At 35.9% G+C, this 14,802-nt stretch overlaps 2 protein-coding genes across 4 annotated transcripts in view; one reads left to right on the forward strand and one right to left on the reverse strand.

Moving 5' to 3' along the window:
• Window positions 1-6,523, reverse strand: part of cep83 (centrosomal protein 83) — a 50,465-nt gene extending 43,942 nt beyond the window's left edge. Inside the window, exons 1-2 of one of the 2 annotated variants that reach the window (XM_039761240.1) lie at window positions 6,239-6,523; window positions 5,147-5,420 (exon numbers count right to left, since the gene is read on the reverse strand). In XM_039761240.1, the coding sequence (XP_039617174.1) occupies window positions 5,147-5,418 (272 nt within the window). In that variant the 5' untranslated portion in view covers window positions 5,419-5,420; window positions 6,239-6,523. Of the gene's footprint in view, window positions 1-5,146; window positions 5,421-5,934; window positions 6,001-6,238 lie in introns of those variants that run through there. The other variant, XM_039761239.1, reaches the window with a different exon arrangement.
• Window positions 6,524-7,800: 1,277 nt separating this feature from the next.
• LOC120534023 (histidine ammonia-lyase-like) overlaps window positions 7,801-14,802 on the forward strand; it is an 80,692-nt gene continuing 73,690 nt past the window's right edge. For both annotated transcript variants that reach the window (XM_039761241.1, XM_039761243.1), the window contains exon 1: window positions 7,801-7,983. The gene's annotated coding sequence lies outside the window, so the exon portion shown is untranslated. The remainder of the gene's footprint in view (window positions 7,984-14,802) is intronic.

A 14,802-nucleotide genomic window follows, 5' to 3' on the forward strand; every position in this document is an offset into this window, starting at 1 on the left:
TTCAAAGTAAATTATGTTTCATGTTGCGTTGGAGTTATTCATTGAGTAATACAATTTCGTTCTGCTTGCTTTGAAATTAACACACAAATACTTTTTAAACTTACACTTTTACTGTTTTTACTGAATTGTTACTATTATTTGAATTAAGTTTTCGTCAACACTGCATTGAATTTTGATTCTGTGTTTAGACTTTAATCGTGACAACGCAACATATAACTGCTGTGATGGATGGCCGGCCGTTTATCCCGGCCAATACCCCCAAGACGCCAGGTGGTGCCCTCCTTGCAGCATGGAGGTCCCCGGAAGACCAGCAGGGCATCATGGACAATGTAGTTTTTATGCACAGCCCTGCTAGATGCCATGGGGACCACTAGGGGTTGCTGTAGGGAGGAATAATGGGTATTTTCCCTACACCCCGGAAGCACATGTGGACAAGAGAAATGACGTGCTTCCGAGGTGAAGAAAAGAACTTGTACCTGACCCGGAAGTGATTGAGTGTCACATGGACTGGGGATTAGGAACACTTTCGGGTCAGGAGATATAAAAGGACTGTGGAGCTCCCAGAAGGTGAGCTGAGCTGGGTGGAAGGGTGGCAACGCATCTGGGAGCTGGAGGATTGGTTTATTGTGTATTTTTGTTAGTGATTTATGAGTATAGTGGAGGAGAGGGTGTTTTGTACACTGTGGAGATTTAATAAAGTCATTATTGGGACTTTTACCTGGAGTCGTGGACAGGGGTTCAAGGGAGCGAGAGCGACCCTATCTACCATGCTGCCTATGACTGAATTTCATTTCTTTCTCTATATTACATAAAATGAGTTTTTCAAACGTTTGACTCTGAGATTTGTTAATTGTCTTTGCAAAAGCTATTCTAACGGGAAACTGTTAACGTTTTAATACTAATGGCATATCAAAATCTCATTTATTGTCTAATGTTATCCGCAGAAGATTTACTACATTGCCTTTCTTGGATACATCCTTCTATCTACAATAATTCATGTGGTGTAAGACCGGACGGTGTTAACGGTTGTAGATATTCTTCGGGATATTGTAAGTTGATGTTTTCATGTTCTGCACGATCAACACAAACTGTTGCAGCATAGTCTACTGATATGCATTTAACCAATTTGCCATGTAACCAATGAACATTTTTGGCATTAATTTGTTTGACTTCATCGTTTCTCTATGCTAGGATTGCCCATGTACTCATTATTTCTGTTGATAACCCTTCATGATGAATTCTTCAATAAGATTTGGACACAATATGTCTTCTTTAATTGAGAACGTATGTGAGGAAAAGGTTAAAGTTTATATGAGCTGAGACAGCAGGAACTGTGTCTGACAAAAGCATTCACACGAATGAGAGGTGACAGTACAGTGTGCATGGTTGAATATGGTTAAGAGGAGGGAGTGACTTGAAAAAATTTCATGTACAAAGTCTCGCAGGACTAGAAAAAATCTCTTCAAAAAAGTCTTCTCGTCACAAGATTTTTTTTATATAATAGAGAGACTAGTAATTTCTGTGGTTCACCTAAGATTGTAAGATATCATCTTATTCCACGAAGATTAAAGAATGTGAAACTGACATTTTCATTACATAAAAATTATTTTAGTTGGAACATAACATTTATTAACACTGTAAATTTTCATATAAAATGTATAGCTCAGACTGCTTTACAGAAAGTAAAAGGAAGAATAACAACATAGAAAAACAAATAAATAACATAAACAGAAGAGTCCTTAAGCCACAGCTCAACTTACAGTTAACTAAACTCAGTTTTTAAGTTTCTAAAGGTTATAATGGTTTGATGCTATAGTCAGACAGCCAAGTTGAAGTGGAAAACAAAAACATCAGCCAATACTGGATAAAATAAACCTCCAGGGGTTCTATTCTAAGGCCAATAGACTGCACAGGCCCAATAAAACTGTGTTTATTTCTTTTGCACTTGAGGTTGTTTTTTTTTTTTCTCACCAAAAATCATTACCAATACAAAATGCTTATGATTACAGCCCTACAAATGTCACTTTAAAATGTATGAAACAATTGTCACCTGTACTATTTGAATCTTTTGAGTTTCTTTAGACATAAATTAAATAAACCTCTAAATGAACTGGGTTCCACTAAGTCCCTTGATCCTGGAATATTTTATTCAGCTTGGAAATCTTTGTAATTACACTTTGCTAAAGGTTAGCTTGTTCTCCTGTGGTCACAAATCCTGATCAAGAACAGCCTGTATGTTTATTTCTAAATCCCAATTGATCTTCCTTTCAGATGATAAAGTGGATGAGGAGGCAATGTCTTATCATAAATTTGGCACTATTAAATTATACAAGTGTCAAATGCTTGCAAAGAAATTATGAAAGACTGTCCAGGTGACAAAGGATTGATATTTCTAGCTCAATTACTGCAGAAGATCTAATACCAGCGACTCATGCACCTTATTAATTCCCTACTCTCAAAAAGTAGCAACTTGGTCAGTCCCCTGCACCTTACCAGTTATGCAGGAAAACACTGTCTTTTTGCAGAATTTCCCAGGGCCCATCTAGTAACAACGTGTTGTCATATAGCACCAATGTCACCATGAAAGTTTATACCAAGCCTCAGGACCTTAACTCTGTCTTCATTTAAATGAACAGGGATATGCTGGATTGTCTGAGCACTAACATTCTAGGGGACAGAGCAGCCAAAGTCTCTTTCAACCTCTTACCAGCCAAGCACCCAACAAAAATGCAAATAATCCCTGTTTCACAGTTTGATCAATTGATAGGGAAAGATAATAGATTTTTCTTGAGAAAGATGATTCTGTTAGTGCTGGCACAAACTGGCCAACAAACTAGTACTCTTGTATTACAAAATCTAAAGAATGACATACACATATTGAACTTTTTACAAAGAAAAAAAAAAATACCTATAAGAAGTCTCATTTTCAATTTGGCCTCAAAATAACATGAAAGGACAGGGGACTCACGAAAATATTAAAAATGTGGAACAGAGATGTCAACACATACCGATTCCAGGGAGTCCATTGTTGTTGCAGACTAGACAGTGATGGATGTCTGAACAGCATGTTGTATTACTAGACATGACTGAAATCACATGAATAGAGAGGCCATTCATTCCCTTTAGTTTAATACACATTCATGTTCCTGGCAAAATTGTAGAACCTTCCTGATCTTATGGCAACACGTTTTATCCTCCTGAGAAATGTATTCTATAGATGGGTACACTTCTTTTAGAAAGGGATGCATTTGATCAGAATATGATTCATCTTTCAAATGGACTTAAAGCGTGCCATAAAAATACACCACACCCTAATATTCTGTCAGCATAAGCCAGCATTTAGGTCATCTAAAGTAAAAGAAAGCATGTGATTCTCTTACTATTGGAAATTGGTAGAACCCATTTCCAATGTCTGTGTCATGAGGCCCCAGTAAAGAGACTACCTTGAGTTTCAGAGAAAGACAGAATACTCCTAGCATATGACTTTGTGTCAAGCTGTAAAACATTGTGTCCTGATATTACACTTTAGGCTCCATTGTTGAAATCAACAATCATATCACTAAATTTCTGTGAATTTCCCCTTGGAGATAGATACTTTATTAATCTACCTAAATACCATCCATGTTGGGGCAATGACCAACTCTCCATACACCTAAGGCACAGTCATGCACAGAAAGTCTTAAATTGAAATGCTGTCTCTAAAACACTTGTATCAAAGCATCTGACACTCAAATTATGTCTGTGATAATTGCCTCTTATTTCCAATTACGGTAGATTTTTGAGGGATGTTTATATTGAATTGTCCTTTATTTTTATTACGGTTTAACTTAATATCTTCACAGCACACTCTGAAACGATGGAATTGTAATGCACTTCAAGATGAATTAAAGTATTTTCAAATTATAAAAAGGCACTTTAAAAAAGTTTAAAAGGAAAACAAACTTTAAGCTCTGTAAAAGACAAATAGCACATTTAAAAGATTATTGCTCATCTTACAGTTATGCATGTTGGGTGTCTTTTGTAACAGTTCTGTTAATGAAGTTCTACTTCATTGTTTCATGGTCAGTATCTATAGAAGTAATAGTCTTTATCTTATTCTTGTGTAAAATTGACTTCCCAAAGCACAATTACCATATTTTGGCATCAAGCTAATTTACACAAGTTTCCTTGATCATTTTGATTTGATGTACGACTCTAACCAGCCTTGTGTGTGTGTGTGTGTGTGTGTACTGCAATGGAATGTTATATCATAAATTGCTGGTTTCATCTTTGTACTCAATGTTGCTCCCTGCAACCCTGTACTGGAATAAGCAAGTGTGGAAATGTAAAATGAAAGTAATTAGAAAAAAGAAAAAACAATATACTGTATTTTTTCTGGGATTCCACTACAAAAAAAGTGGTTTAGCCTGGATTTTGAAAAGAAAATAGCAAACGTTCTAACTTTCAAAACTCTGTGAAATTAGCATGAACATTATTTAAATCTATGTGTATACTTCCAAACGGTTAGTAAAACAAAAAAGTTATGATGTATTTCTGCATATACTTATATTATATACTTATATATATATATATATATATATATATATATATATATATATATATATATATATATATACACACACTTATATATATATATTTTTTTAATACTGCTACTTTTTGAGCTTCATATCTCCATTTCAGATAAACATACATACTGCGGAAAATAAAGGAATAATCAAGCTTTGTTGTTCCATACTGTTCATATGCTAACTGTATTAGTGTTTTTTTTTCTTTTTAATTCCAAAAAAAGTGTTATTAGCTTTGAACATTCTTGCTTTAATATCAGAAGCAAAATATTAAGTAGGAGAAAACAAATTAAACATGCTAACCATACAAATGTGTTACAAATGCATTAAATTGAAAAAACTTAGCATTCTGAATTGTAACAATAACGTCAAAATAATGTTGCTTGATTAAAATCAGTCTAAACTATCTGCAGCCATAGAGGCCCCCCAAGAAAAAAACTGTTGACAGTTGGAGAATTGATAACACTGCCCCATTAATATGTCAAATGCATCATTTTGCATAATGACTATATTTTCAGCAGTTTTAATACTGCCAGCGGCGGAGTGATAAAGAATGATCAGCATGTTTCTTTATGCCTTACCTTGTATGTTCAGCTTTTAGAGTCTGATAATTAGTTTTATGATGCTCACATCTCATTCTTTCATCAATCAGCATTTTCTGAAGATCTGTGTCAGATGTGCCAAGTCCCAAACCCAGATGTTTTTGAATAGGATTGTTCATTAGAGAGTCATTTAAAGGAAGCAAAGGCGTAGAGCTGGCGAGAACTGGTGGATTTGTTAGGACAACATTTGGTATTCCTCCCATGAATGAAGGCTCCTGTGTAAAGGTGATCCTCTCCCCTCCTGAAGCCATCCCTGAAGAAATTCAATTATAAAATAATCACCTGTAATTTCTATAATTAATAAAGGATTAGAACCATAAACTGATTTGATTTTTTTTTTTTTATCAGTTTACATATAGCGAAGCCTGTTAAGGGCTGTCGCAAAGATATCGTCTGCAGCAACAAAGCTATTGGTTTTTCTGGAAATGCAATATTAAAAATAGCGTTTTTTACGGCAGACTCCTTCACATGACCCTAGTAATTAAATACATAAAAACAAATTTCAAAAGGTTGCACAAAATTGCACATGAATGTAATTAGACACTGCAACGAAGCTTTACGTATATTTAGAAAGAAACAATAAATCAGAATACGTGATATAATGACTTTCCAATTAAAACAAAAGTAATTAAACACCTATCCATCGATTCATGCACATGTATCAGCACCTGAACTTAATGGTGCACCCTTCTCAGCAGCACAGCAAATCTCTAACTGCACCAGCGTCGTCTTGACAACAGAGTCGGGTTGGATTTGTTGTGAGTTACCTTTAACGCTCATACTGAGCTCATGTCTGCGACTGCAACCACTGTTTTCCGTTTAACTTATCAGTTAATAAAAAATCAATTGAAATAAAAAGTTAGGTAGAAAATGCAAGCAAAATGAAAAGATTTCCAAAATAAAATTAAGAATAGACGTTCTGTTATGATGCATTCTGCCTCAGCCTTACAAGATATAAAAAGAAACAATACCATTTCACAACAACGTACACATTGTGGAAAAAGTAATTGCCATCGAGTTTCTCGATGTCCACTGTGTGTTTTAGGTTAAATAAAAACAGATGTCACTCACGTTTAAGAAGGACCGACGCAAGTTCTCCACGACAGACACCCACACAGTCAAGTGATTATTTCCCTCTTGATATTTAAAAATGGCGCTCTTAGCCACCGTTGAAAATCATTAGGCCGTTTCACAAACTAGTAACTTCGCTGACGATCATGTAAATGTCAACATAACACGTCACTCTTAGTGTGATTTTATAAAAAAATTAAAAGACGAAACACTGAACTGATTAACGTTTGCTCGAACAAACTTGACTCAACCCACACCCACTAAGACGGAAGCACAAATCGTCACTGACCCCAACGCGAACTACAAAACCGCGGGGTATCACGGGAAGAAGGCGAGTGCGCCGAGCAGCCGGGAGCGCGCACGTTCACATAAGCCAATGGTATGAAAGGTAGCCGGGTGGGTTTGTTGATGGTTGTGACTTGACGAAGTATTTGTTTTATTTTGCTTGGAGTAGTGACTGTTATATATATATATATATATATATATATATATATATATATATATATATATATATATATATATATATACTACAATTTAATTTACATTTATCTCGGTATTAGGTTAGTATATTTGTATATAAGTAAACTCCTTAACGATAACTTGTGGAAATTCTATTTTTAATATATTGTTTTTTATTTTTGTATATCTGACTGTTTTGCCACACTTTTAAAATAAACGTTATGGGTTTCTGGTATAACTACTTGCATATGTAATTTGCGTCCATAATGTTACTAACTAAAAGGTACACTATAGAAAACTGCTTCTTTCAAGTTGATTTGGGTATTTACCCGCAAACAATGTTCAACTCTTTTTATTGCCCTTGTACAAATTGCAGATATTAATTGTTGTCAGTAATTATCGATGCCCAAAATTAAATTATAAACGTTAATTTTTCATAGGTCTGATAATGAGGAATGTTCTGACTGTACACATTTTTCTGTCAATGGTGAAGTTTATGTACAATACCTGTCAGATATTTGGCTTCACCCAAACATGTTCATGTTTTAATTGAAATTGAAACCTTTTTACTAAGATGACATTCCTAATTCCTGGTGCAGCTAATTATATTGCTGCTTGAAATGCCTGGTTTTTACTTTATTATTCACATATGACTGCAAAACCCGATTTTCAGTAGGCATTCCTTACTGTCCTAACAGTCAACTCCCTTATAGTTTCTCCTTAATTAGTTACTTTAAATGCTAATTGGTCATGTGAGAAACGTTTGAAATTGGATTAGTATCAATTAAACCTGTTATTCTATATGCTTGGGTTGCAAGGTACTGGAATCTTTAAAGTTCAGTTCTGGGATTAAAAATGGCCAAAATGAAACTGCTTTCTCAAGAAACATGTCAGTCTATTTTTTTTTCTTTTCCCAGAATGAAAGTTATTCTAGGTCACAGACTGCCAAGAAACCTGAAAATTTCATGCAATGGTGTCTATTATTGTCTTGAGAGAACAGGCCAAACTGGATCTATCCAGGACAGAAAACAAAGGGGAAGGCCCAGACACGCAACTGCATAAGAGGATAATTAAGTACATCAGTGTCTGTAGTTTGAGAAAAAAAATGTCTTGCAGGTCTTCAGTTAGCGTCTTCTTGAATTACATGCCAAATACTAGTGTTGTCTGCAACAGTGAAAGGACCATTTTGGGAAGCCATTCCTGAAGCTAGCAAAAAAAAAAAAAAAGGTTAAATGGGCAAAAGAACACTGAAATTTGATGGAAGATGACTGGGAAGGAATATTATGGTGAGCATTATTTACAGTACATGTTTCTTGAGAAAGCTATTTAATTTGGCCATTTTTGAACCCAGAACTGAATTTTAGAAATGCCAGTGCCTTGTATCCCAAGTGAACAGAATAACATGTTTCAGTGGTGCTAATGTAATTACAAAGGTTTCTGTAATAACCTAAATGCATTTTAAAGTGATTAATTAGTGATAAACTAAGGGAGCTGACCATTAGGACACTGATGGAATGGCTGCTGAAAATAGGGCTTTGCAGTCATATGTGAATAATAAAATAAAAATAAAGAAATTTCAAACAGTAAGAGCCATTAGCAATACTGGTAACATTGGCCAAACTTTTATTTTTAATTTTTTTTTATTTATTTTTATTAATTTTATTACAATCCATACAAAGCAATCAAGTTTTTACAAAAAGAAAAATTAACTTAAGAACAGATCGATCCCCACCCCTGAGAGAGAGAGCAAGCCAAATGGCGTTAAATTTAAGGCTTGTAAACATACCTAAATTAATAAATTCTCTGTGCTTTATGAACTTATTTTAAAATATTACTGATTAGATCCTGCCATGTTTTGAAAAAAGTCTGTATGGATCCTCTAACTGAGTATTTGATTTTTCCAATTTCAAATAATATAACACATCGGTTTCCCACTGACTTAAAAGAGGAGAGTTTGGGTTTTTCCAGTTTATCAGAATAAGTCTGTGTGCCAAAAGTGTAGTGAATGCAATCACAATTTGTTTGTCTTTCTCCACTTTAAGCCCTCTGGAAGAACCCCAAACACAGCTGTTAATGGGTTAGGAGGGATTGTGAGTCCAAGGCTGTCTGAAAGGTAATTAAAATTTTTGTCCAGAATAATGTTAATTTGGTGCAGGCCCAGAACATGTGACCTAGTGAGGCTGGGACTTGGTTGCAACGTTCGCAGGTTGGATCATGCCCTGGAAACATTTTGGAGAGTTTTAGTCGAGACAGATGTGCTCGATATATAATTTTAAGTTGTATAATTGTATGCTTTGCATATGGAGCTCGAGTGAATTCTCTGCATTGCTACTTTCCACTCCTTTTCTGATATATTAATTGAGAGATCTTTTTCCCAGTGTCCTCTTGGATCTTTGAAAGGGTGGGATTGTAAAATGATTTTATATATTGTAGAGATGGAGTCTAAGTCCTTGAGATTGAGCAATATTTTTTCCAGCATGGATGAGGGTGCAAGATGAGGAAAATCTGGAAGGTTCTGTTTAACAAAGTTCCTGATTTGAAGATAGTGAAAGAAATGTGTAGCTGGAATGTTAAATTTGGAATGTAATTGTTCATAGGATGCAAAGGCGTTGTCTATATAAAGATCTCTAAGCAAGTTAATTCCAAATTTTTCCAGATATTAAAACTGCATATGTTTGTGAAGGTTGAAAGAGGTGGTTCTCTTGCAGGTGCCACAGATAGAAGCTTCTCCGTCTTAAAATGCTTTCTACATTGGTTCCAGATTCTAAGTGAGTGGAGCACAATTGGGTTATTTGTATATTGCCGATAGCGTGTGTTTATTGGAGCACAGAGCAAGGAATACAAAGAAGTACTGCAGGATTTTACTTCTATTGCGGTCCAAGCCTGTGTATGTTCTTCTATTTGTGTCCAGGTTCTTATCGCCTGTATATTTGCTGCCCAGTAATAAAACTGGAAGTTAGGTAGAGCCATGCCTCCTTCTGCCTTTTGTCTTTGTAGGGTCGCTCTTTTGATGCGTGGATGTTTTGAATTCCAAATAAATGAGGTTATTGTTGAATCTAATTGCTAAAGAATGATTTATTAATGTATATTGGGATGTTTTGAAATAAAAAAAGGAGTTTAGGAAGAATATTCATCTTAACAGTGTTAATTCTTCCAGCTAGTGTGAGATGAAGGGTTGACCATCTATGCAAGTCTTGTTTAATTTTTTCCATGCAGGCGGCGAAATTTTGTTGATATAGAGCTTTATGTTTACTTGTGATGTTTACCCTAGGTATTTAAACTGTTCTGCAATGATAAAAGGTAGGGTATCTAATCTAATATTATATGCTTGAGAATTCACTGGAAAGAGTACACTTTTATTCAGATTAATTCTGAGACCAGAGATCTTTTGAAATTCTGTGAGTGCTGCTAAGACTGCAGGCACAGAATTTTCTGGGTCTGATATATACAGTACCATGTCATCTGCATATAATGAGATTTTCTGTTCCAGTCCTTCTCTGCTAATCCCCTTTATCTGATCAGTATTTCGACAATGTATTGCCAGTGGTTCAATGGCAATGCAAACAGCAGCGTGACAAGGGCATCCTTGTCTAGTGCCACGTTCTAGTTTAAAGTAGTCTGAGCAAATGTTGTTGATGCAAACTGAAGCTTCTGGGTTAGTATACAGTAATTTAATCCATGCACAAATGTTGGGCCAAACCCAAACTTCTCCAATGTAGTAAAAGGTATTTCCATTCAATCATGTCGAATGTTTTTCTGCATCCAATGATAATAATATTTCTGGGGTGTTTGATTTAGTTGGTGAGTATATTACATTAAACAGGCGTTGAAGATTTGAAGATAAGTGCCAGCCCCTAATAAATCCAGTTTGGTCTTGTGATATTACCGAGGGGAGCACTTTCTCCATCCTTCTGGCTATGATTTTAGAGAGTATTTTAACGTCGTTATTCAGAAGTGAAATTGGTCTGTATGATGCACATTGTAATAAGTCCTTATTTTGTTTTGGAAAGACAGTGATTAGTGCTTGGCGAAAGGTTTGTGGAAGAGATTGGTTATCTCTGGCTTCTGTAAATGTTGCTAATAGGAGGGGAGCTAGCTGAGTGGAGAATTTCTTGTAAAATTCTGCAGGGTAGCCATCAGGGCCTGCTGCTTTCCCCTTGGAGTGACTTTATAACATCTAGTAATTCTGATAATGCAGAGGTTTATCAAGTTCCTCCACACTAAAGCGTCTTTTTGTGGTATCTGTAATGTATCCAGAAATGCATTAGATTGTGTATTGTCTTCCTTAAACTCAGTAGTATATAGGGATTTATAGTAGTCTCTGAAAGTGTGCATTATATTTTTGTGGTCGACGATTTTAACTCCATTCGCGTTGGTGATTACTGAGATCACGTTGCACACTTCTTGCTTGTGAATTTGTTGAGCTAAAAGCTTATTAGCTTTCTCTCCATGTTCATAGTAATTGGCCAAACTTTTAAATCAGCTTAATGCTTTATTGATAAAGATAGCAATTTCTACCAAAAATGTGAACAATTCTCGGTGTTCCCTAACTTTTGACTGCCGTTTATGGTAAACTAGCAAAATACCCGCGCTTCGCAGCGGAGAAGTAGTGTGTTAAAGAAGCAATGAAAAAGAAAAGGAAACATTTTGAAAATAACGTAACATGATTGTCAATGTAATTGTTTTGTCACTGTTGTGAGTGATGAGTGTTGTTGTCATATATATATATATATATATATATATATTTACACACACACATAAACATATATATATACATATCTATACATATACACATATATATACACATATATACACATACTGTACATATACATACACACATACATACATACACACACATATATACACACAAATACATATATATATACATACACACACATATATATAAACATATATATACATATACATACATATCTACATATATACACACACAGCTATTTCGTATCAGTGCAATACGCTGCTTGTTAAAACGGATAACTCCCGCTCTTACGTGCAAGTCTGCGTGGATATTATGAACTATCGTATTTGTTCAAGTTCTATTTAAATTTTAAATAGAAGGAATTTTTATTTAGTCGACAGAAATATCTTTGGTAGGAATGGTAAAACAGACAGGAATATTATTCGTGAATAAATCAACTCAAACCTTAAACAACTTATAATATTTTGCTCTCCATAAAATATATCCTGTCTAAATTATACAAGTTAGAAATAAAGTAAACGTTAAAAGAACAAACATTCAAATTTCTTTACTCTTATGTAATTTTATATAAAAATAAACTTAGATTTTAAATATCCCAAAAGATTTTGCTCTCCATAAAAATATATCCTGTCAAAATTATACAAATTCAAATATGAACATGCTGCATAACAAAACCTGGAAATATAAATAAAATGTGTTCCTTTCAGCAATAACAAATCAAATCATTCAGTTGTCTTTGCTCATATGTCATTTTAGAGCTGGACGCCTGGCATCTTTTTTTGGCAACAGGTTCGTTTATGTTTGGTGTGAGGTTCTGTGTTGTGGAGATTCTCAGGATGGATTGCAGGTGCTCATCAGTGAGGCGACTCCTGTGTGCTGTTTTGTTAGTCTTTATCACTGAGAAGAGCTTCTCACACAGATATGTGCTACCAAACATGCACAAGGTTCGAGCCGCATGTAGACGGACTTTTTGTTCTTCAAAGTCACCAAAGCGCCGTGCAAACTCAGTGCGCTCAGTTTATCAGCAAAGTGCGTGTTTGGGAACACCGTAGTGACGACTTGGTTTAACATTACTTGGCAACAGGGAAAGTGGGGCAAGTTGCACTGGTGCATTTGTGTCTCCCATAAAAGCAGCTTCACTTGAAATCACTTTGTGATTGTGCACGGGTAAAAACGTCCGCTGAAGTGTCAGATTCTTATTTAATTCTTCTGCTTTCTGTATCTTCTGCATTGCATTCAGGTTACCCTGATGTTTTGTCTCATAGTGCCGTCTTAGATTAAATTCTGTAATTACAGCCACATTAGCTCCACAAATGAGACACACGGGTTCAGTAAACATATACTCAGCCTCCCATCGGTTTTAAAGGCTCTATTTTCAGAATCAACTTTTCTCTTCAGCATCGTGTGAGCTAGCCGCAATAACTTGCAGCATCATAAGCTAGACTTGATTAACGCGTAAGTGTTAGGCAAGGCAGCTGAAGCGCTGCATTATGGGATCTGTAGTTTATTGTGTTACCAGCGCTTCATATACCGGGCCATTAATAACAATAATACAGTATATAAAATGATCTCGGGCGGATATAATTACGCGGGCGGATGTGGCCCGACCCTTGAGTTTGACACATATGGACTAAATAGAACTTGAAAAGATATATTTTTCAAATGTGATCGCGCAATTCAGATAGAGTTGGCCAGCACTACAGCCTGCATGCCTCAGTAAGTCATCCTCCCCTCGCTCTTACTTTTTTACCGTTCATCTAATGAATACACTGAGTATGGCTTTACCAAAACAATCATTGATGGCGAATAAAGTATCCATTATTCGAGTATGTAGATCGGGATATATATATACATATATATATACCCGTATCGCAGCGAGAAGTAGTGTGTTAAAAAGCTAGAAAAGAAAAGGGAACATTTTAAAAATAGCGTAACATGACTGTCAATATACAGTATTTGTTTTGTGAGTGTTACTGAGTGTTGCTGTCATCAAGGATTTGATTATCATTATTTCTTTCAATCAGGTTCGTATTTGTAGGATGTGTTGTGTTCAAGTTACATTCCGTGTTTGTCAATCGTTGTAAAGATGACAGGTTTCATTCATCGATTCGTTTCTTACTGCATCAATAAACAGCTCGTCTTCTTCTTTATCTGAGACCTGACACACTGCATGCACGGGTTTTTTACACTGTCTTCCTTTAGCGGGACATTGACTTTTCCACGTGTGCTTTGTTTCCGCAGTAGCTGGATTTATGAATATGCTTGTATGTATCAGGCGCTTCATATTTTTGCTGCCTTTTCAATTGTGTAATTGGTTTTGTTCAGCGCTCTTTGGAACTGTTGCTTTTATCTGTGCACTGCGTCAGTTCCGTGAGCCTTCGGTGTACATGCATCGAAGGTTCCCAGCTGTGCTGGTGCCATCTCGTGCTATGTCCATGGCTGTATTTAATGTTACCTTAGTCCTGGCACTTAAAACTTTCTCTCGCAGTTTCGCTGAGTTTGTGTCAAACACCACCCTGACCATCTCATCTTCCTCTCCATAAGCACAGTCCTTCACCCGTGAATATTTAGTGGCAGTTTGCTATTGGATTGCCGCTGACAGACGGCCTTATATGGGCAGGCACTAAATTACAAACGCCAGCGGCAGCCTGTCTATGAACTTAATTTAAAGTGTAGGTTTACATTGTGCTTTATTTCCAAAGTAGCAGAACTCATGAATATGGTTGTATATGTCACTTTCGCTTCGCTTCTTATTGTTTCGCTGCCTTCTCAATTATATAATGCATGTTTTCTTCAGCGCTTTTTGGAGGTCTTCCTGGTTTTCTATGTACTGCGTGATTACGTGGGAGGCGTGATGATGTCACATGAAACTCCGCCCCCACGGCGTTCAAGCTCATCTCCATTACAGTAAATGGAGAAAAACAGCTTCCAGTTATGACCATTACGCGTAGAATTTCGATATAAAACCTGCCCAACTTTTGTAAGGAAGCTGTAAGGAATGAACCTGCCAAATTTCAGCCTTCCACCCACACGGGAAGTTGGAGAATTAGTGATGAGTGAGTGAGTGAGTGAGTGAGTGAGGGCTTTGCCTTTTATTAGTATAGATTCAAATGTTTCTTCAAAATTGTCATTTATCTATCTAAATTGCAATTTGCAATGTTCATAAACCGTTTTTATTTGCAAATTATCCAGTTTTAAACAACAGCCGGAGCTGAATTGGCTTATCATTTATTTAATAATTTTATGTATAATTGCCTAACTAAAGGCTTGGGACACTGATATCTTCCTAATGAATGTCTGACTTCTTCTTTCGGCTGCTCCCATTAGGGGTCACCACAGCGGAACATCTTCTTGCATATCTTTCTTTCTCTGTATCTTGTTCTGTTTC

This window comes from Polypterus senegalus, chromosome 8 (assembly GCF_016835505.1).
Source record: "Polypterus senegalus isolate Bchr_013 chromosome 8, ASM1683550v1, whole genome shotgun sequence".
Lineage (NCBI taxonomy): Eukaryota > Metazoa > Chordata > Cladistia > Polypteriformes > Polypteridae > Polypterus > Polypterus senegalus.